Below are 25,091 nucleotides of genomic sequence, written 5' to 3' on the forward strand. Positions count from 1 at the left end.
TTGTTGCTTTGTGAAACAGGTTTTTACATAACATCCCTCACACAGACTGCTGCTTTGGAGACGCTTCCGAGTTTTCCTCTGGAAAATGCAGACCAGGAGAAAGGTGCAAGAAAGTTGATGAAATACTTGGCAAAAGAGAAAGTCTGGACGCAATCTCTGTGTAGACCTAGGATCTCAAGTGGAGGAGGACCGAGGGATGGGATCAGGGATGGGAGAAAGAACGAGAAAGGACCAGAAAGGAGATTAGCGGGACCCCTCAGGTCCTGATGCTGGGATGTTTTTAGACACAGATAAATAATCGATAGGACAGGGCACATTGAGGTAACCTGATAGCCAATGAGATGCGTTACAAGAGAGAGAGAGAGACAGAGAGAGAGAATTCCTCTCTTCCACCTCAGTAGAACTAACCCAGCTCTAAGTTCTGCTATATTTACATGCATTACTGCACTAATCCACAATGTACTGAGCTGTTTGTGTACATGTGAGCAAAAACTACCCCAGAGATATGTGCCATATTTCAACCAGTCTACCCCAACATTTAGTGCCATACATACGTTGTACATGTGTGTTTTTTTTCCCTGTATGACACTCCTGTGCATTGCATGTGTGTTGCATATCCATTGCGTGTGTGTTTGTCCATGACTGGACACATGTGTCTGATGTTCTAGTTGGGAGTGTGTGGGTGTGTTTGTGTGCGTCTGTGTGTGCATGTGTGTGGTGTGTGTGTGTGTGTGTGTGTGTGTGTGTGTGTGTGGGAGGGTAGCTGGATGAAATGGAAGGGGGTGGTGGTGCTTCCTCTGCAGTGAGAAAGACCAAATGCATAATTTATACGCTGTAAATGTACTGAAAGCACACAGACTGCCACCACTGTGACTTCTGAACACTCTGGTTGTGAGCAGGACGGAGGGTACCCTGGTCCAGGGTCCCCCTCTCCTGTCTCATGGCTGGAGGGGTTCACAGGAGTGCTATCTGGGAGAAGGTGGAGAGAGTTTATGGAGCTTGCCAAATCAGTCTGCCTGCTTGAACAAATGGGGGTGGGGGGGGGGTGGCGGTGCACGGAGCACTGTGAGCACCACCCTGAATTCACAGACAAAAAATGCTGAACAGGCACAGACTGTTCAGGTCAACATTACCTGGAAGAAACTGTGACGCTAGACACACTGCTGTATAAGGACTGATATGGGAGCTGCTTGCGCTTTCTTCATCATCCAGCTTACAAGTTTACAGCATTTTATTCAAGAATATTCTGTCATATTTTTTTTTACATGACAAACTTATGCTGAACTATCCAGTGATTTTAAATATTAACATCCAATAAGCAGATGGGTAGTCCTGATTCTCATCACCTCTTTTCATTATTAATCTTGGGATACTCTCCAAACCCAAATCCTATGACACTCCTGACCCAAAATGATATCCTGCTCATAAGCCAAGGCCAATTTCCTGCTAATAACCATGTCCATGACCACACCATGACACTGATTAAGAACGGAGGATGATTCATGCTGATATAGACATATTTCATACATAGAGAATAGAGATACTCAATTTGATACGCATCTAAATGAAAAGTGATCCATGGTGCAGAGCTACAGGGTTTGGTTCAACTTGTTTTTTTAGCCTGATTGAGGGATTTTGTTTCCGCTGTACTGCAGGAAGCTCCAAAGGAAGCGTGACTCCTGCAGAATCCATAAGTATCAATATCCACTCAGCTAACATTCACAAATCATTAACCAACATCCATCAAGCACAGACACACTAATCACAGCCTCCCATGACATGGATCTGGGGGTAGTGGTTGTGGGGGGGGGGGGGGGGGGGGGTGTAATGTATGCATTAATACAGGGAGGAATATGAATGTATGCATTAATACAGAATCATCCATCCATTCTAACATGGGTCTCTCTCTCTATCAATCTATCTCTCCCCCTCTATCTATCTATTTATCTATCTATCTATAGACATATCAATCAATCAATCAATCAATCTATCTATCTATCTATCTATCTATCTATCTATCTATCTATCTATCTATCTATCTATCTATCTGTCTGTCTGTCTGTCTGTCTGTCTGTCTGTCTGTCTGTCTGTCTGTCTATCTGTATATATTACTGTAATCTATCTATTCATCCATCCACAGAACAAAGCACCTAAGCTACCTGTGATTTTGTGCTTTAAAAATAATGAAAGAATGCAAATAGAATTGGGCCACCCAGCTGTCTTAAAATGTAGACCTGGTTAATTCAATCTAAACAACAGGTAATACAATCACAATTGAAATGTGAAGGTCAAATTATTTAAATTAGTCTTTTTCTTGTGCTGAAACAAACAACTAAATCAGAAGCAATATCGTTGACATGTCAGGTCGCATTGCATCTACCAACCAGAGGTCCCACATCAACCCTCCCACCATCTCTCAAAGATTATTACAATATTACTGGTCTTCCATTCTACATGTGAATGTTTGGATAGCCCCATGCTTCCTGGTGGTAAATATGGAGACAGGATAAGAAGTATTATTTGTTATTTTCAAATAAATTATTATCTAGTTGATTATAATAAGGACTATTTTCAGCATTTCTTCTTTGCTGTGCATGTAGAAACACAGAGATGTTCTCTGGATCTTTGGAAGTCAGAGAGAAATACTCAGCATGCACAGCAGCGTATAAAACTTTAATGGGTTGCACTTTAGATGGGCTACTCCCTCTCTTTACACAAACTCTCCCTTTTTTTCCTCTCTCTCTCTCCAGAGCAGCTTTCCCTCTAGTCAGGTGCATAAAGCAAGACTGCTTTTTAAATGTTTATATACAACTAAGCAGCATCTCCCGTCCCTTGGTCACAAATCTTATTCCAATTGAAGATTGCACACGCAGACTCTAAACAATCCCATGCCATAGTGTGAGTTTCTCATGCAATACCGTGGGCTCTCTTCATACCCTAATGCTAGCCTCTCCCATGCAATCAGTGCTGTTGTTTGCCATACATTCAAGTTTGTCTGTCAGATAGATACACTACGCTATCCACTCTTTCTCATGTTTCTGCCGCACATGCTAACTTCTCCGACACACCACACTAATGCTAGCCCTTTAAACTCTGAAGTCTGTTTTTTATCTTCATGCAGCCTGTCACACACAGAAGGCTGCATTATAAAATGCATCAGGGGTTGGCTATAACAAGATTAAGATCACATGTTGCAACATATGCAAACTTGGGGCAGCCGTGGCCCACTGGTTAGCACTCTGGACTTGTAACTGGAGGGTTGCCGGTTCGAGCCCCGACCAGTGGGCAGCGGCTGAAGTGCCCTTGAGCAAGGCACCTAACCCCTCACTGCTCCCCGAGCGCCACCATTGTAGCAGGCAGCTCACTGCGCCGGGATTAGTGTGTGCTTCACCTCACTGTGTGCTGTTTGTGTTTCACTAATTCACCGATTGGGTTAAATGCAGAGACCAAATTTCCCTCACGGGATCAAAAAAGTATATGTACTGTACTTATAGGAAACATAAGCTACACAATATCACTGAACGATTCAATATTTAACCTATATTTCATTCTTTAAACAATAGTGACCATGGATTTTTTACTAAGGAAAAATATAGTTAGCCAGATGACCATAATAATCCAGTAAATGACTAATAATCCAGTAAATGACTAATAATCCAGTGGATATACTGTGAATCTGCCTCTTAAAAAGTAAACTTTACGGTCTAGTACATTCTGGGTGCCAGCCGAACTTAGTCCCGCCCACAACATTTGAGGTCGGGAAGTTTGGTCTGGCATTGCTCCGTTGTGGAGCAACTATGCTCACCCTACATCTGGTGGACCAATCAAATCAGGCTTTACGATGATGGACAGGTGAGCAACAGCGCCTCGTCTATCACGTCATCTGAGCATGCTTAGGTTGATGTTTGCAACAAAAACGCTATGGCTAGAAGGAGACATGGCTTCTAAGAACCCATATGGAAAATGCATATTATTTATAGTTTTTCTCAATTGCTTTGGTGTTTTTCTCACATCACTATTACAGTTTTTCTCGATCGTTTTGATACCTGTGTCAACTCTGACACCACATTCTCAAAACAGTTAACACCCGTGTCTGAACAAAAGCACTCTGGACAAAATTTGCTTGCAAAAGGCTGTTACTCTCTCAAAACACTTAAAACATGCAGCAAAAGCAAATCTTGCCTTCAAACAAAACAACTTGTTCATAATTCAAAAACACTCTTTAATCAATCATTACACACTTGACAACAAAATGCAAAATCTTTTGTTTAGCATGGGAAAACCAATAGAGTTTGGGGCTTTTGAATGACACCTGTGTTAACTGTTTTGCAAAAGGGTGTGAGAAATGTGTTAACCCAATGAAAATGTGTGAACACATTCGCAAGAGATGACTTCTGCTGTGCAAAGAAAGTAGTCATGAAGACCAAGTGGGTTCCAGTTTACTTAAGCAGGTAAAAACCTAGAAAAACTGTAACATTTGCACAGCAGTTAGTGCATTTCTCAAAACAATTAGTGCAAACTGCAAAACCTAGTGAATAACCTGCAAAAGCACGTCACTAGCTCAAAATGGATAGTCCATTCCTCAAAAGCAAGTATTTATGTCAATGAAACTGCCAGTTGTCATCAAAATGAGAAGTCTTGACACCATCGTTTATGAACAAGATAGTCAAATGTCTTTGTCATGTTTTCATTATGACAGTTTGCTCTCAGTGTATTCTCATGCAAAAAAAGGTCAGAACTCGGTGACACTACCTGAAAATGCTCAAGACAGCACTATACACTACTTGTACAGCCATTTGAAAACTACAGTAAAGTTACAAATTGCTGTAGTTTGGGGAGTAAGTGAGTACAAGACACTGAATATGTACGTTTTACAGTTTTACTGTATATGCTCTTTGCAATTCTACAGCATTGTGACAGAATTTGATAACTAGTTCACCAATTTTGTATGTAATGACAAGCAATGAAATGAAGACTATTAGTTTTATTGGGAACGACTATTCAGCATCCATAAGTATAGTTCATTTTGACTGACATGACAAAGCAACTGATACATGTTCAAAAGCATTTGCAATTTGTTCAGAGGAAGGAGAAATTGCTACTATGATGTGCACAAATGACTAAATGTTGTGGAGGTTGAACTAATAGTTATGAGAATTTTTATTCTGATCTGAGAAAAGCACCAAAGTGACTGAGAAAAACTGTAATGAGGTTTTATCACTGAAAACGATTATTTCTGAAAACCTTGGCCAAAGTTGAGATGTGGGAAAACTCATGGTTTCACTTTCATCAAGGGAAAACAGCGTGTTGCATTGTGACATGTTGTTCCCTCTTTCGTTTGAAATCTTTGATTGACCACCCGTTCGAGGGATTTGCGACTGCCTTTCCCAGCTGTTTATAACATGTTTGTAGCATATCCGTGTTCAACAGAATTATTATATAGGCTATCAGTTTTTTCCTAATAGCCTGCCCTACTACGTATCTCTTAGATTTCGCTAATGAGTGATGTAGGAGATATTGACGGCACAATAACTTTTACAAAAGACCAGAAAACAATGTGGAGAAGAAGGATGGTTTGTGTGTTCTTCCTACACCTTTGATGCTTTGATTGGTTAGGTATATCCAATTGAGTGCAGAGGCATTCCCCCCCTGTATCGGTTGAAACACACCCCATAATTAGAATTCTGACTAGAATTGAGTATGGCTACTTCAGGCTATCTTGGAGTGTTATGCGATGCACAAATGCAATTATGCATGTTTCTGTTATGACACTGAAATGACAATGATTGCATTCAAATGATTGCGTTACTTGTTACTAAACAAGTAAATCAGCACACCTCATATTAAGTTGTTCAGGCAGAGCTGGCTGATTTACACCAACAGTCCCTGCCGCTAGCAATTATATTTCTCTGATGCGGAAAGTCATCTAATTTAAAACCAAACCAAAAATGGTGGAGATGTAGATGTTGTGCCTCGGAGCCTGCAGAGTGATGTGTAACAGCTCTTCAGGTCGTTCAATAGAAGTACGTCGTTCACACAAACATCCAAGAAAATTAGAAATTTCTAGCATGACCCCAGATGGTGACACTTGAGGTAATTGAGAAACTATTGATTTTGCTCAGTAGTGCCCCATGTAGAATGGTGGGAATGGCTGCTGTGATGCTTTGATGGGGACATCATTCGTGACTGAGCCTTGTGCCCTTAAACACCTCGGGGAGACAAACTATTCCAACTGCAATCACACCGCAAATGTGTGCGCTTGAACTCAGAGGATACAGAGTCAATACAGTGATGTGTGTTTGGACTTTTGGCTTTTACATGGCTAGAAATGTGGTTTTGATTGGACAACGGCATTGGTGTTCTTTGCTGGTTGTGACTGATGTGACTTCCGAAACTCTGTCAGCGGCTCGTTATCTTGTGTTTGTGGTGACAGCGGCTACAACTCCACTGAGACTGCATGTGAACTCATGGCTTTGCTGTGACTAATTAACAATCATGCTTAACGATGTCCATCTGTTCCTGTAGCAGGGAGTACACCCACATCCACAAATACACATGCACACACACACTCGCACACGCATACACACACACACACACACACACACACACACACACACACACACACACACATAGAAAGGCCCTCTCTCTTACGCCCGTACTCTTAGACACACATACATATGACCTTTTACACCATAGCTGTGTGTGTGTGTGTTTATGTATCTTTGGTTATGTTTAGAGGGCTGGCTAATTGCATTAAAGGTACACTATGGAGGTTTAGATATTTTTGGCGACTGTAGAGCTCCCTCTAGAGTCACGGTGTATCTATGCTACTTTGCTATTGTAATGAGCAAACTTCTCGCAACTTATCCCCCCTGTACACAATGCAAATGCTTTTGTTGTGGAGGTGAAGGATTAACAACAGGCAAAAACTCTCCAAAGAGCTATATCTACTGACAAGCTACTTCAGGCTATCTTGGAGTGTTATGCGATGCACAAATGCAATTATGCATGTGTCTGTTATGACACTGAAATGACAATGATTGCATTCAAATGATTGTGTTACTTGTTACTAAACAAGTAAATCAGCACACCTCATATTAAGTTGTTCAGGCAGAGCTGGCTGATTTACACCAACAGTCCCTGCCGCTAGCAATTATATTTCTCTGATGCGGAAAGTCATCTAATTTAAAACCAAACCAAAAATGGTGGAGATGTAGATGATGTGCCTCGGAGCCTGCAGAGTGATGTGTAACAGCTCTTCAGGTCGTTCAATAGAAGTACGTCGTTCACACAAACATCCAAGAAAATTAGAAATTTCTAGCATGACCCCAGATGGTGACACTTCAGGTAATTGAGAAACTATTGATTTTGTATGTATGGTGTATGTACAAAAACTCTCCAAAGAGCTATATCTACTGACAAGATAATGTTTCACGATTCTCGCAAGAATTGGCGTGCCGCCGTTCTTGGATGTTGCATGGCTGTTTTTTTTCCGGTCGGGAATCACTATGTCTATGCTGTATAGCTATGCTAGGTGAACGATTCGCCTATTACAAGTTTGTTTACCATCAAATTGGCTTCTTAAAGATGAAAATCTTGCATAGTGTACCTTTAATATGTTTCCACACACACACAACCACTCATTCTTACACACAAATGGTTCTGACTATAACCTGTGTTGTGTTGAACCATGCGGCTCAGCCCTGCACTCGCCCATGCTTAAACCCGCTAACAGCAGGACTTCAGATCGGAAGTTGAGTGTTCTAGCAATCAAGCTATAAGCCCAGGCTGCTAGCTCTCTCACTAGCACAACTGTTAAGGCATCGGGAGTGAGATACACAATGTACATACTGCACAGCTACATACCAGCTGGCTACCAATACAAAAGCATGCAAGACAAAAACTCAATACTAGTACACAAGCGCTAACTTATAAGGTATAAATTATTCTAAGTTATACGCTAAAGTTTCACTTTCGCTTTTACCATAGTCACACACAAACCAAATCCATGTGTTTTAGCAAAGCTTATTTTCCTCTCCCCATATGTGCACACACACATAGTGCCACCGTCTTGTCAGTGAATTCTGTGCCTCTCTGGACCGAAGAGTGTGATGGTACCATTATGCCTCATCGGTCCCAAAGGTGCTATTCATGTTTGTGCCAAACCATCCATGACAGCAAACATGAATAATACCTTTGGGTAGTTTTGTCTAGCTTGTATCACAAAGATTTATGAGATTTCAATGAGACCATAGTTGGTGTGTCTTGACATTGACAATGTTTTATTGAATAACGGCTGCACAGATTCATCAGAACGCTGAGACCTGAATGAAGATTACATATGTAATTTAGTATAGTTTTCAAAAACATTGAGTGTTCATTATAACATCTGAAGACTCCTATCTGCCTCATGCCCTGTGACAGCTATAGTGAGAGATTTTGTTGGAGATGAAGACACTCTTCCTCTGTTCACTCAGGCATCCCTTATCAAGCTGATTATCCAGATGTTTTACAGACCATTCTTTTTTCATTTACACTAATTAGAAGACAAAAATAATCACACAAGGCTGAGAAAAAACTCTGCTGGGATTCACACATCACAACTTTAAAACTGTCAGATGTGACACTACAGAGACTGATGGTGTCGTTGAGGAACTACAGAGATTCTAGCAATATGCTCCTGATAGAAACCCTGTTCAGGAATTATTATGTCAGAGGCCGAGTGGGACAGAAACACTGTCATCATTAACCCCTAAAGGTGTACCGGCACACTGGTGTGACGGGAATGTTAGAAAATGAACGTTCTAAAGAATATCTGGGTTCATTGAATTCAACATAGAATTTTAGAACCTAGAATTGTTGCGGAACGGAATCTTATGTTAGAATGTTTAAAAACCCACACCTTTAGTACTTCTCAAAGTCTACTTCTTTATTTCTGAGCCATATCCACTCAACCAGAGAGAAAGGGAAATGTCAGATGTACTGGCATGCATTTTTATTAACAACACACTTTGTCTTGATATCTTTTAAAAGCCGATAGTATTTTTTCGATGACAGCAATCATTGTCACTACAATGCATAGCCACTCCTGACCCAAAAAACGTGAAAATGAATATAGCAGCATTGGTCTGGATTTTAGAGATGAATACAGCATGTTAGCCTTATATGACATATCTAAACATTACTGACTCCAGCACAGTTTACATTGCTTACTTTATATTATATTTCATAGAATTCTTTCTTCAGTTGAATATTTACAGTAACTGATTAACAAAGAGATCAACCTATTAATTTAGAGAGAGAGAGAGAGAGATGTGAGTAGAAGGTGTGTTATACTGTATGTGGGGTAACATTTACAGTTGGATGACCACTCTAAATATCATCTTTCAAAAACCTCTTAGATACCCGACCCCTAAACCCAACCCTTCTGAATCAAAGCACTGGGGAGGGGGTGGGGATGTCTCCCAGAGACAGATGTTCATTTCCTTTTCATGCAGGGCAATACGCCCACCCACACCCCACCCCACCCCACCTCTCTCTGTATCTCCTTCTTATACACACACAATAACATTTCATAAGAATTCATGAAATGGTGCAAAATAACAAAGTAGGTTATCAATGCATTTATTATTTTTCACATTCACTCATTTCCTGTCCATGAGAAAGAGAAAGAGACAGAGAGAGAGAGAGAGAGAGAGAGAGAGAGTAATCTAGAATGTTAGGGGTGGAGAACAGAATGAAATTTCTGCTGTATTAAGCTGGATTAAATTGCAGCTCTCATCTGTCATGACAACAGCAGAGTTCTGACTGCTTTCCCTCTTTACCTCACAGGAGAATTACAACATCCCTTCCTCATACACTCTCATTTAGTCATTCTTTTAGGCACACCACCTTCATTCATTTAGTCATTCATTCATTCAGCAATTCATCCATTTCTTATGTTGTATTTGTATGTAGTGGTGATGTGAAGTGTGTCATACAACGGAATGGCAGAGAGAACTGGGTGTTTCAGGTGCAGATAACTCTCTCTCTCTATCTCTCTCTCTCTTTCACACACACACACACACACACACAAACACAAACACATAAAGACGTCTGTACCTGAAGTCTCAAAAGCATGGTCGGACCTAAAGGTCATTAATTCAGTGGCCTGGGAGTTACACTGTAAATGAAGAGCCAGACACCAATATGACGCTAGACACAAATAACTCAAATCCAGACAAAAATCAATGTCAAAACGGAATACAAACCAGCCTGAGGCCAGGGTCAAACTAACTACTGTCTCAGTGCAATGCAAAAACCTAAATAGAGGAAGATTTTCCTGGAGATCGTGGAGGCTGGGGAGAACGGGGTAAGTTGAGCATAGGGGTAAGATGAGCCAGCCCCATTTTCTGGGAAACCTCTAGGAAACCAAATGTTATCATGTGACAGCATTTTAAGGAAGAGGGAATCATTCCTTACAATCTGTGAAAAGGTAGCCTACAGCACATGGCAAATGTGGTAAAAATATTTTTTTGTGGGTTCCATGTCCAAAGTCATGAATGTTACCTTAGCTTGTTGTGAGAAGCATTTTCTTTTAAAATGCTGGTTGTGGGGTAATATGTGCCACCAGGGCTGGGGTAAGTTGAGTCAGCTAACTAGTACTTGTATTGCATCTGTAAGATTTTTAAGTTTGCCTTGAATTTGGGACCTCATTCTATATGGTTCCTTAGTGTTACTAAGAGATATTCATGTCCATAGTCCACAGATTAACTAATTACTGTGCATGAATCATTTTACAACCTTGTGCAAGATGGAGGTGTGTATCTCATAGATCTGCCATTTCATTCTAGGCCTACACTAACCTACTAACTTACTAGGCCTACTAACTCTTTCATTAGCCTACACATTCCTACAGTTGCGGGCTAGCCTAAATCTGATAAAGTGCTAAAAGTATGGTCATCAACTAGCTAAAGTTCTATAATCCTCACTTTTTGACACAGCATCTCTACATTTATAGTATAAGTATATATACTCTTTTGATCCCGTGAGGGAAATTTGGTCTCTGCATTTATCCCAATCCGTGTATTAGTGAAACACACACAGCACATAGTGTACACACAGTGAGGGGAAGCACACACTAATCCCGGCGCAGTGAGCTGCCTGCATCAACAGCGGTGCTCGGGGAGCTCGGGGGTTAGGTGCCTTGCTCAAGGGCACTTCAGCCGTGCCTACTGGTCGGGGTTCGAACCGGCAACCCTCCGGTTACAGGTCCGAAGTGTTAACCAGCAGGCCACGGCTGCCCCTCTATGCAAGCAATGTTTTTTTTCCTTCCATTTCCTGCGGTGAACTGATGGGTGAACTCTGCTAGTTAGCATCCTGATGGACTGCAGCTTGTGATTTGCTTTCTGTGCTTTATGACGAGAAACACAATGGCTCCTTGGCTATAAGACAACACATTACCTTGATGGGCTCAGTTTAAGGGACAATCGGGATTGTTAATCATGTGCACGTGGTAATGATGCCTGGCAGTAAGCTATCAAAGTCAAACTAGCAGAGCTTATAGAAACAAATTAGCCAAAAATGCTTATGGCTAGTGATTGTGTGACAGCAGGTTCAGAACATCCTCACACATTATGTTGTACTAAATGTAGATAAATACATGAAGGGCTCTATCTTGCACACCAGCGCAACTGACTTTGTATACTCGCGCTTTTGTCTTTCCTATTTTGCAGTTAGCGCATATTGGAATTTTCCCTCCACAGGTACATGTGCGCCAACGGGGGCGATTCAGCGAAAAGAGGGGGCGTGTTCCGGCGCAAACAGTCCCTGTTGATATTTTGCCGTTTCAGAAAACAATTCCGCCACAGACCAGGAACCTCCTGGTCTAAAGTCAGGGTGGCGCAAATTCAGATGCTATTTTAAGGGCGCATGCATGGCCACAGGCCTGCAGAAATGAATGCTATGCACACCGATCTACAGACACCCTGTGCACAGATGGAAACCTATATAGCCTATATAGTACATCTACATGCAATATCTTTACAACAGCAACGCCTAATTACGACCTATTAATTTGGACAACTTTATACAGCCCTAGTTGTTAGGGCAACCTTTAGTTTTGTTCCAATTTACCGTGTATGGCTTTAAACATCGTGTGCGCTTTAACATCAGCCTATAAGCATCATTCCAGCTGCGCTAAGGTTTTGTTCCCTCCATCCTTTCGTTGTTTTCAAAAAACGTTTTATATCCATGATGGCCTTGAAGTCTTGAGTTTGTGAATTTGCTTAAATACGCTTATTATGTGCTGCTTAACCAGCAACCATACAACCACCTTGGCTACAATTTCTGTAGTTGCTGCGTCCATTCATTGTTGTTCTCTCTCCTGCTCAAACAAAAGTTGTGTGTGCATTAAGTTGATGATAACGTGTTTACAAACTCTAATTTACATAAAATATTGTAAATAGCCTACTGTCATGCAGTTAATGGGATACTGTGCAGAGTTGGAAAATTAGGTCAACTTGGAAACTGTTTCTCGTTGAGTTGCCTGTTGGTAAGGTACAGCCATAGCTTACACCTGCAGGAGCGCTTGCTTGGGCGCCTGTGTTGCGCAATGCACTTGGCTCCTCTCATCTATACGACACAGTTCCCATTTCTCCAAACCATACATAATTACAAGGACAAATATTGCTACACAAGGGAAATCAGTGTGGTGTCCGATGTGAAAAAACAGGTATAAATCTAGCGAACACATTTCCACGAATCACGGATGTGTTGATAACATAAATTAGGAAATATTAGAGGACTTAACGAGACGTGATGTTGAACTGCATGCCGATGCCATTTAACCCAAATGCCCCAGCAGCAGCACGGGAGAGGAGAGCTTATCTGACAGATCTGCATTGTCTATAGCAGTGTTTCTCAAACTTTTTCAGACCAAGGACCACTTAATCAATAAAAATAGCCTCACGGACCACCTAGCTAAAAAAAAAAAAAAGTAGACCTACTTCAACAGTAAATTACACAATAGGCCTACTCACTGATTGTCTTTGCACCTTGCTTATTGTGTCAGAGAATTTATATGATTTAAACTGGCATGCCTTACAGAGGCAGTGTTGCAGAAATGTTTGGATTTACATACAACTTCAATATTGCCAACAACTCATCTATATTATATTTTACCACGTCTGCTCACGGACCACTTGGGCTAGCTTGCGGACCACACTTTGAGAAACACTGGTCTATAGTGAGGTAATGTTAGATTACATTGCAAAAATATCACCATGCATTCATAACCTCGTGATTCAGTGAGAGTGATCCCAAAACATCGGAAAGTGACATTTCTGTATTACATTTTGTCAAGAGAAAAAAATCAATAGCAAACTGTTCCCAACTGACAATAGCGCTGTGAACCGTTCCTGGCTGCGCCTGGCAAATCCGCCATCATAATAGCGATCCGCTATGGAACAAGCGTGCCTGTTGTTAAAGGGAATGTGAGATGACGCTCTGATTGGTTTATTTCACGTTACGCCCAAACCACACCCATGAATAATGTAGCTACTACAGACCACCCCATTTTAGATTTGCGTCGGGTGCAACAGTCATTATGCCGCCGTAAAATAGAAACAGAGCCCAAGATCTGCCCACAAAGCGATTTGCGCAAAGTCAATTGCGCTAAAGTGCAAGATAGAGCCCGAATACTATTTCTTTCATGGACCATGGACCGCTATGTGACAGCCATGAAATCAGCAGATACATGTCTTAGACTTTGTGTCTGGATACCTTGGGAGTGCAATAACTGTGTTGCCGGGGCAAATCAGATAAGGTCATGTAGCCCTTTGGCAAACAGGATAAGGGGCTCTGTGCACAAGCTTACTTGAAGTTGGCAAACCAGTTTCCTGTTCGTTGACATGGCTGTGAACAAGTACCTTATATGAGTGCTTTAGTTGTACCAAAATGTAAGAAATACAATGTACACGAGTCCTAATGTCCGTGGGTGGCTCTAATGAGCACTGTTTAGCTTCCACCTTTTTCCTAAAACTGCCAGCCTAGCCTACGTGCAGTAGCTGCACAAAATAAGGAGAGAAGGATTTTCAGTGAGCACACGTTTTGATACAACTGAAGCACTCATCTTCAGGTGCTTATTAACAGTGATGTCAACGAACAGGAAATTGGTTTGCCGACTTCAAGTAAGCTAGTGTACAGACCCCATAGGCATGATTACCAGCTATCTTCGATATTTGTATTTTTAACACTAAAATTGATCATTGTTTTGAACTGAATATTTTCGGTCATAGGCAAAGAAAAGCATTTGAGTAATTTTAACTCAATTAATTGAGTTGAAATTATGGCAACAACAATATACTTATGAACTCTATCAGCTGACAAACCCAAACAATTTACTAAAATTAATAATCAAATATTATGTTGTGTCTTGTCTGTGCATCACTCTTGTGCTAACAAAATGACATTGTCTTTGATTAAAACTTTGTACCAAGGGTGTATAGTTGAGGGACAAGCTCTAGACCATTCTGTTCACTATTGACCCAGATACTTGTAGTCAGTAGCACTGCAGTCTGCCAGGAGAGGTACCAAGGGGGCTGACGGCACATAGCCTAGATACATCTGTAATGTTTAAAGGAGGTTTCGTGCAAAAAATAAGAAATAAAGGGAACAGCCAGTAACAACCTCACCCTTACGCCTGTGCTAAATATCTATGCACTATTAAACCATGGCCTCTGGCACGCAGTCTTTACTGAAGAGAAACGTGCACAAGGGTAAGAACTACAGAGAAATTGGGTTGTAGGTAAGGAGTGGGGGGGGGGGGGGGGGCAGTGGGGGGGTTCTCTGGTTCAGGGTGGCTGTACATCGGCTCCTGTCAGGAGGCAATGCATTATTAAAGGAATGTAGGCAGCTCTGCTAGCTGTTCTGATTTAATACCAGTGCAAGTGTCCTCTTTTACTGCTCACAGTGAAGCAAAGAGAGGGAGCAGAGCAATGAAGGGGATGGTTGGGGGGTTGGGGGGTTAGAGGCTGAAGGGGTGGGGGCAAGAGGACAGGTTGCACTGTTGGAAGGGACTAAAAATATAGAGACAGGGTTAGTAAGAAAAGGTAAACATGGTGGAAAGCCAATGATACTGCAGCACGTTTGTTTGACCACAGTAGATTACTGTAATGAGTGTGATGGTTGAGCAGCACTTTGTTTTCCCTGGGATCATTAGCCTTTGGATCCTTCTTTGCTGTTCTCTGTTCTTCTCTTTCGTGTCATCAATGTTGATGTTTTCCTCCCTGCTCAGGAAGAGCTGAGGGCAGACATGACAAAGGGCATCTGGCTGGAAGCATCCTTCCCCTCTCTCCCCCTCTCTTCCCCTCTCTCCTCCTCTCTTCCCCTCTCTTCTCCTCCCTTCCCCTCTCTTCTCCTCTCTTCCCCTCTCTTCTCTCTTTTCATCCTACTCTCTCCTCCTTTATTCTATTCTTTCTTCCTTTTCTCTTTCATCTTTCTCTCCTCTGCCTTCTCATCCTTGCTGCCTCCTGTCAAGCCTCACTCAGTAAAGTCAACAAGCAAGGGATATGTGCACACACACACACACACACACACACACGTGTAGGTCTTCTGTCAGCCAATCAGCATCGGCCTTTCTGTCTCAGGGGTCTCTGCGAGTGTCATGGGGGCGGGGGGGTGCTGCTCTGTGACTGATGTCAGGATTGATGAAAAGGGCTTCTGAGCTCAGCAGCAGCTCACACAGATCCACTTCAAATTGATACACCATCATCCTCAAAGATCTTAATCATACACAATCTACAACAGGGGTCTCCAGCTACTTTGACTAAGTGAACATGGCCAAGAGCTTTTATATTAGTAGTAGCATGTATTCACATAGCCGATCTCAAAACAGCTTTATATGCATTTTAAGGCTCCTTTCACCTCCTTCACCTCTGTTTGTAGACAATGAATTTGATTTGATATGAATTTTAAAAGGTTTCCTAAGTGACCGTTTTTCTGAATGCACTTTTTATGTGACTGTGTTAGCCGTTTGGAAAGCTACTTAGAAACAAGTGGGGAGCTAAAGCTTGTGTGCTACCTGTTGGAGACCCCTGATCTACATCTTGAGCTAATGACTTGTCCACTCTCCTCATCACAAGCATCAGCTCCTACTACACATACTTCACATTTTTTAGTAAAGGATTAGTCTGTGATTCTGTTCCAATACACTTTTTTTGTACAATTCAGTTTCTCCTCACTGTCCTCTAGTTGTTTGTTCGCTGTGTGCACTCATAAAAGTCTCCAGTGTTTGTATACAGTCACAAGGGAAGGAGTCATTTGATTGGCTGCTGAGCACCTAACCTTTTGTCAGAGTGGTGTATTTGTTTAAAGGGATCTCCTTAGACTTTCATGCTGCAACACTGAATTCAACTCATTCAACTCATGACTGAATTCAACTCATATTCATGAGCCGCCATGTTCATGCCCCCAGAGTGTAGCACTGTAGCTGCCTGGCAAGATCTTTCAGCTCTGCTTTTGGCATGCACCAAAAGTTGCCAGTTGACATGTTAAGAAGCTCTTATCAATGACAAAGGTGCTGTTTGTGTGGATGTTGAATACGTTTACCTGTTTTAAGGTTATTAAGGCTTATATTCCAGTATTCTTTTTGAGTGCATTCTTCCGTTGATCTGTGAATTCATGTAGGCCTAATCATCTGTTGACTCAAATAAGATGTCTGCATTTTAAATAAAACTGGTTATAATCTTTCGATTACCTACATTTCAATACCTGTGCATGTTCCAAGCATTCAGTCTCACACAGACCTGTAGCGAACTGCACATTACTGCAGAGGAACAGGGGAGGGGAGTGGGCACCCCTCCTATTTCACACAGACCTGTGACGAACTGCAGTGGGCACCCCTCCTCTCTCCTACCCTTCTGAATCAGACCAGACAGCTGGGGACCAGTGGACTTGATAGCCCTTCCATAACCCAGGGGTTATGAGATGTATGATCTGGGTTATATGAGACGTATGATCTGGGCCGACATGAGTTGTTTTCTCCTGCGGTCTAGAGCGAGTTGCGATGCCAGTCTCACATCTCTCTGCTCTCACTCCAGTGCTCATCTCTGAGGCTGCTCACTTGCGCTGCATGCTGAGGCCACCTGTGGGTTTGCCATGCAGCTGATGTGTACAGTAAGCTCTTCACACAGTAAACACCAGTGTGTATTTCAGTGAATTGAAAAGATTGCTTTGTTTTTATGTGTAGGAAAGACATAAGGACATTTTTACTGAGTTTGTGTCTGTGCAGTATGTTGACAGACAGATTACTTATTGTTATCTACATATCTCTCTATCTGTCTGTCTGTCTGTAGATATGTCTTTCTCTCTATCTATCTATCTATCTATCTATCTATCTATCTGTCTATCTGTATGTCTGTCTGTCTGTCTGTATATCTGTATCTGTCTATATATCTACCTATCTATCTATCTATCTGTCTATAATTACTGTACTCCTGATGAGCTCAACCATGTTCTTCAGCTAATGAGGAAATACACTGACAGGTTCAGTCAGGTGTGCTGAGTAAGGGTCCCCCAGAGGAGGGGGTGAAAACCATGGCCCCTGCAGCATCTTCACATTTCAAAAGATCCTCAACTGGCTCGATTACAGAGAGCTAAAACTACAGTAACTAAAACAATGTAAAATACCTTCCACCGACTCACTCACCAACCAGCCACTGTGCTGTAGCTAGAGCTACAGTACCACCCACAGGCTGGCAGCGCTGCCAACGAGTCCTACGAGATGCCCACGCACTAAGCGTGACCTTCGGGTGTCTGTCTGTCTCAGCAACAGGGAGGACAGAGGAATAGGGAAAAAGAGTGAGAAGTAGAAAGAGCCAGAGTTATTTAGTATTCATCAGAGTGAGATGTATTCTGCACAGACTGTAGTGTGGTGTAGACTATATTATTTTCTAATCTACAAAATGCGTGACCAGATCTGGCAAAATGAGTCACAGCGACCCAAAATTCAAAATTGAGATTGTGGTATCAACGGACAGAGGACACAGTAAGCTTTTTGATATCCTGGTCAAAGTCATATCGAATTGTTGTCAAGATATAGCATTTTGAATTGTAGCCTCCTGCCATCTTTTTCCAATTGAAAAACTGAGAAAATTGGATTTGAAGTTACAGGTTGCAGGTAGGTTCAGGCAGGATTTCCCACAATAATTTTTGTAACTTTACATTCTTAACTTGACTATGAAATTTACAGAAATGCACATATGGTGTCACATATATTCTACATTTTACTTCATAAAGTTGACTGATATTTAGGGTCGACCAATTGTCAGTCGGGGATGTTACCACTGCTCCACCATGCCTGCTTGTGAAGTGTGATGACAGGACTTCTAGACGTGTGTGTGTGTGTGTGTGTGTGTGTGTGTGTGTGTGTGTGTGTGTGTGTGTGTGTGTGTGTGTCTGTGTGTGTGTGTGTGTGTGTGCGTGAGAGAGAGAGTTTATCTATGGAGAGGAGGATTATTTTCTAGGAATATCAACTACCATCCCACACCATTAACAGAATTGTCCATCAGGGGCAGATCGAAGATATGTAGCTCCTGGTGTCATACAGTATTTAGGAGAGTGTCCCAGGGTGGAAACTGACCTCTGTGATGTAAGAAACCTCCCTCCCAGTCCCAAATACACAGCAACACAATGGATATGCCACATACACACACACACACACACACAGAAAGAGAGAGACACATACACACGCACACACACACACACACACACACACACACACACACACACACATACTGTACATACACACGCAAACAACACAGACACACACACACATACACACACACGCACACATGCAAACACACATATCTTGAAATCCTGTCATTAGGCAAGCACTGTAAGACAAGCAAGACAAATCTGATTTTCTGCATTATGCGTGAGTGTGTGTGTATGAATGTGTGTGGGAAGGTTTTCTCTGAAACCATCATGATGTAAAACAAGCTATTATGGGATAGATTAGTGAGGATATTTGCCATGGTTCTCTGCTAATCTCATTTAAATAGTTCATAGGAGTTCAATCTCAACCAGACAGGAGAAAATAGAAATGATTCACACATTAGTGAAATATCTCAACTGCCCTGAGAGAAGTAAGAGGCCGTCAATCACCACAAGAGACAAAGACAATTAATACTGAGAGATTCGAAAAGAAAATCAGTAGTGAGGGGGATGAGGATGATATAAAGACCATCAACAAAGGAAGAGAGTCACAAGCTGCTGTAGGAGAGACTAGATTAAACGCAACCTAAGTGTGTGTGTGTGTGTGAGAGAGAGAGAGAAAGAGAAGATGAAAGACCATTCGCAAAGAGACAGAATTTGTGCGGGAAAACAATCAATAGTGAGGGAGAATATGGGTACGAAGAACTGCATTGAGAGAGCAGGTAGGAGTAAGACAAGAAGCAATGACATGAGAGAAAGAGAGAGAGAGAGGGCGGGAGGGAGAGAGAGAGACAGAGAGAGAGAAAAGAGGGAGGCTTCAGTAAAACAAGCAGCAGGAGATGGAAAAAAGAAGACTAGCAACTATCTTTAACAGTTTGAAATGAAGAAGCACTCTCTGTTGTTTGTATGTGTGTGTGTCTATGTGTGTCTGTGTGCATGTGTGTGTGCGTATATGTGCACGTGCATGTGTGTGTGTGCGTGCGTGTGTATGACTCAGAGCTGGTCCTGCTGATATTGTGTTTTCTATAGGGTGCGTCCTCATGCCAGAGTTACTCACTGCTGCACATGGAAGCTCTTCAGTGGAGTCACTTAGATCAGTACAGAAGTAGTCTATATACAGAAAGGAGCAAAAACCAACAAAGCCCTAGACCTTCATTTTTGCTGTGTGTCCATTGGCCAACAGAAAGTCATCAGTGTCTAGTTAGCTACAGTGTTGAAAACGGCATACAGTGACTTCATGTGCTACTGACATGACAGTTACATGCCATAATAATGATAATATTTGAGTAAGTGGACACTGAGCTTACCAGAAATGTTATCTCTCAGTGCAACACTTGGTCATAATAACATCAACATCATCATTATTATTACAATCCACATTATCTTACAGTAATCGGTTGGCCGAGATTGCTTTTTTTATACCTTTAAAAAAATACTCCAACATTTTCAAATTGATTATAATAGAGATCAAATTTTTGACACAATGATGTAAAAAAAACATTTCTATGCATCCCTCTGTTGTTCACCTAGACAGTGGTGTCTGAGTACCCCCTGACTAAGGCATCCTCTCCTTTCTTTTCAGATTCAGCATGTGGCCTTCCGAGAAGGTGAAGAGGAGGAGCTAGTCTAGACCACACAGATCATCCAGTCATCAGAGAACAAGAGATAGTCCACTGCAGGGGCTACAAGACACTGACTGTCTACAATCAAGCATAGGAGATAGACAGAGACCGAGAGAGAGAGACTGTGTACATCGTGCAGGATAGACAACTCAGAGTAGGAGAATATCTTAACTAAACGGCTGTGGAGAGGATTGTCTTAACGCAGGCCCTTACTGAAATATTTGGAGCCTAAAGTGCCAAAAGCACCTAATAAACATCCGCGCGTATCAGATCTAAGAGCAACAAGCTGGAGAGAGAGAGAAGAGGAGGAGGGATTTAGAGGATTATGCAGATCTAGCCCAGAACGGCTACTCTGTGTTACTGCACCGCATCCCAGTGAGTTGCCACTGGCAAACATGGCCGACCCCTACCAAAACAACGTGTATCACCAGGGCGACGGCGAGGGCTACGGCTCGTACGGCGAAGGCGGTCAGGATGGCTACGGTTACCAGGGTGACTACCCGTCCCAGGAGGAGGACGCGGCCAGCGATGTGACGGAGGGTCACGACGAGGAGGACCAGATGTACGAGGGCGAGTACCAGGGCATCCCGCACCCGGATGAGGTGAAAGCGCAGCGGCGGGCAGCTCGGGCCAAAGCACGGGCGGCGGCCGACGCCGTCTCGGAGCAGGAGGAGCTGGCCGAGCAGTACGAGGAAATCATGGAGGACTGCGCGCACGGACGCTTCCAGTGGACGCTCTTCGTGGTGCTGGGCCTGGCACTCATGGCTGACGGTGTGGAGTGCTTCGTGGTCGGCTTCGTGCTTCCCAGCGCTGAGAAGGACATGTGCCTGTCCAACGCGGAGAAAGGCATGCTGGGTAAGTCTGTATGGAGATCAAGATGTTTATATTATTTTTACTGTAACTCCACTCATTTACTACATATCGGAACTCCCCCTATTACCGCCGGTCCCGTATTTCCGCCGTCTTGCGTGTATGTGTCACTTAATATCCATTTCTATACAAACCAAAACGGCGGACTCCTAAAGAAACGCAACCACCCACACCATAGGTGTATCTAAATTAGCTATGTACCAAAAATGACATTTTATCGTGACTCGAAGAGCTGTAAACAGTGTTGTAAGGCTGCGTGTACACAGCCGCTTGGAGCTCCAGTGGAATTTTAATTTCATGACGAGAATTCTCGGTCTAACCGTTAATGTGCCGTTGAAACGGCGTAAATAGGCGACCCATCAGGCCAGCACTATAACTCCGAGCGTGGTAAACAAAATCGGATATTTCAGGCAGTAAATGCTCCCGTTAAGAACCAAACCAGATTTTGTTCCAATCTACACACCTATGGCTACTGAAAAATGTAAGGTTCATTTAGCAAATGTTATTTTGAAGTGTTAAAAAACATCGTTGTTTTAGAATTTCTGAACAAAAGTGGTGATAATTGGGGGTGTTACGATAGTGCATTACAGAGTGACTATTGTATCTAGTCAGCTATAATACATGGTGCTTATTCCCTATATTGCTCTATGCAGTAGATTAATAGATGTTCTGAACACAGTGACGGGGAAGAAGGCAAGGCCTTGGAGCAGGCTTGAGAATCACTGATCTAGAGTGCAATCATCTGACGCTTTATGGGCTTTCCATGACTCATCTCTTCCACTCAGGGCACAGGCAGCGCCTCAGGTGAAGTCATGGATTAAACTGCTCTCAACGATCGGAGTGAGTTAATGTGCAGAGTCATTTTTCACGTGAGAGCGATATTAGCGATAGAATTGGAGTTTGATCCTAATGTGCTTTTGCAATTTAGCTCAGTGACCACTACAAACCCCCCCCCCCCCATTCAAAACCCCCACCTTCGTATATCCTGGTGCTGTTTGTGCCCTGGGGCCAGCAGTAGGGCTCTGACAGTGAATCAATATGAGCCAGGAGGCTCAAATTAGCTAATGCTGCTCTAGATGGCTTTATACGTCTGCTCTCGCCACGGCTCCCGGCACAGACTCCCCTCTCTCTCACTCACTCACTGCAGCACGCCACGGAGCAGGTGGAGGGGGTCGGGGAACGTGGAGAGACGAGACTGGAGAACGGAGAGACTGGAGACTGCTGGCAGGAGAGTGCGCCACTATGACAAAACTGCAGCAGCCTCGCTGAGATGCAGTAGGCTGGCTGCTGTCAGGGGGTTACAGTTACACCGCACCTGTAACTGAAGAGAGGCACAGAAAAGATGTCACTGGAGGTTTCCTCCTGAGGCACGTAAACAAGTCACTCTGAGAAGGACAAATAGAGAGGAAAAAGGCAAAGCATGTGCAAATCCTCACCTCACATATGACTGAAACCATGCTTGATGACATAACTGCTTGATACAATATAGGTTTTTAGAAAACCTGGCAAATCCACCGCAACAGTCTCCTCCTCTTCAGGGCGGAACTCCACCCTGCTCAGCAGCAGTATTGGGGGTTGCGGTCGCTGGCTGTGTGGAGTTTGTGCGAGCGCCAGAATAATTGAGAAGGATGAGACGGCACTTTTTTCGCACCATTTTGGTGTGGCTCCCAGCCCCAGAGACCTCTGACTCAGCACGTGGCCGCACAGGATCGATAGGAGCTGCTTGGCTTGACCTTGCAGAACAGATACACAACCCCAACGCGGCAGAAATACATAGCCCGACACAGACCTAATAAATAACTCAACCAGGTGCAGACCGCTACTAATTCAGCCCTGACCAGTGTTTCCCATACATTGACTAATCTGTGGCGGGGCGCCACAAAATCAAAACCGGCCGCCAAACATTAGGCTAATGTTCTACGCGTAACAAACGCGCTGCCCCTGCTCTGCTAATCTGGGTACCCAGAAGCTCGCATCATGCTGAACGAACATTCCTCTGCATGTGCATTTAACAGAACATTAACGATTGCTGGAGGATTGTTGTTGCCACATGGAAGCATTGCACAGAAGACGACGGGCTAAATTGCTATTAAATCCGCTTAGCATCGTGACCATGCTGCGCAAATTTGTTCAAAACTGCTGCATTCAAGTTAACTCTATCACAACATAGTGCACTGAGGAGACTAAACTAAGTCAAGTTATGCAATCAAGCCGTATCTCAAAGTTAACATTAGAATACTGTTTGGATGTCGAGTTTAGCATGCTTAGTCACAGTTGCTTGTCAATTTTACTCATGCAGGGCTCATTTTATTGACTCTGACACTGAATGTTTGCAAAATCCCGGTGCAAATGTAAAAGTGTTTTCCAAGAATCATACACTACATATAGACCTATACACCCCCCCCCCCCGGAGTCAGCACTGATAACACTGAACCAATGAATAACACTCTAACACTCCTTCCACAAAGATAAATGATCACTGTTGGCACAGATTTATATATTAAATGTCCAAAATAAACTACCAACTACCCCCAGTGTTAGCAAAACATAGCAAGGAGTATACCAAATCACAGAAAAATTCTTATTTGATATTTGACATCATGAGCAACTCTACAATATCAATGGTCAAACCAATCATCATACCAACTGGACAGGGGTCAGTCTAGAGGTACTTAATTGAATTGTTCTCTCATACAGACCTCAAGATAGGATCAGATTATTTTACCACAAGGGTGTCTGGCTGTATTTTTGTATAGATTTGCTACAATTTGCTGGAATGCTGGATGGTAGGAGACTGACTTGAATTAGTCCCTCAGAAAGAAAAATGACATTTTGGAAGAAAACACGTTTTTCTTTCCATTATGACATCCATGGCATGGACAAGTGTAAATCGTCAAGGTCTCAACAACTTTTTAGATTAATGTAAACTGACCAAAATGCTGGATGATAAAATACTGTAAGCCTAGTAGAAGAATGCAGTGTTAAAAAGATGTAGTGCTCCGTGGTGAGTGCTTTGGAGTTCTCTCCCGTAGCTCTTGTTGAGTGCCTTGCAGCCCTCCAAACACATTTACTCATGACTTAAAGTCTCTATCTCAAAAACGTCCGCGCCAGTGGTGACAGATCGATGATGGAACCTCAAAAGGCCTGATGGCATCTTAAGGTTTCCTACCGTAAATTGATCCAACATAGTTGCATCACCATTACCAGTGCAAGCCTGGACCTCTACAAATGCAAAAGCAATATACTGTATGTTTTTGAATGCTTGTTTTGAAAAAAATAATAATGAAACAATCATAGCCAGATATAATTTCTACCGCATGCTGCTGCCTGGCAAACCTAATTTAAAACCACTGATCTGATTCAGGGAGGCAAGGACTCATGAAATTGCATGTGGCATCATACATCATCCATACTGTCAGAAGACAGGAGAGGATTTGCTGTATGTAAGTCTATACTTCAGGATGACCAAACTCAAACACAAGCCAGTCAAACAGTATTTAAGCCAGAGGGGTTGATCGGTATGATCTGACGAAAATAAGTCTTAAAGTGATTTTTGGTGTAGTCTTTGCATTGCATTGGTGGAAGCTTTTTGCGTTTTATCACCCTATGTATGTCTATTGTATGCCTATGCAGGGATATATTATAGGTGAATAGGGTAAACATCTTAACTAATATACAGTATATCTTCACAACCCCCCCCCCCCCCCCCCCCCCAGCTAATTATCGGTTAGATTATCTACAGTAAGTCAATATTTTCTTGTATTGTACATTTTCTGAAATTATGAAGTATAGCAACCTGGATAAACACTGGAGAAAGTCAGGTTCAAAATAGAATAGAATAGGATAGAACAGAATAGAATAGAATAGAATAGAATTCTGGGGTGGTATGCTTGCCAAAAATCACTT

At 42.6% G+C, this 25,091-nt stretch overlaps 1 protein-coding gene across 2 annotated transcripts in view; it reads left to right on the forward strand.

Annotated features, from left to right (window-relative positions):
* sv2bb (synaptic vesicle glycoprotein 2Bb) overlaps window positions 1-25,091 on the forward strand; it is a 54,515-nt gene that overhangs the window by 16,195 nt on the left and 13,229 nt on the right. For both annotated transcript variants that reach the window (XM_042110786.1, XM_042110784.1), the window contains exon 2: window positions 20,276-21,170. In XM_042110786.1, coding sequence (XP_041966720.1) covers window positions 20,711-21,170 — 460 coding nt within the window. In that variant the 5' untranslated portion in view covers window positions 20,276-20,710. The remainder of the gene's footprint in view (window positions 1-20,275; window positions 21,171-25,091) is intronic.

The sequence above is a fragment of the Alosa sapidissima genome, chromosome 11 (genome assembly GCF_018492685.1).
Source record: "Alosa sapidissima isolate fAloSap1 chromosome 11, fAloSap1.pri, whole genome shotgun sequence".
Lineage (NCBI taxonomy): Eukaryota > Metazoa > Chordata > Actinopteri > Clupeiformes > Clupeidae > Alosa > Alosa sapidissima.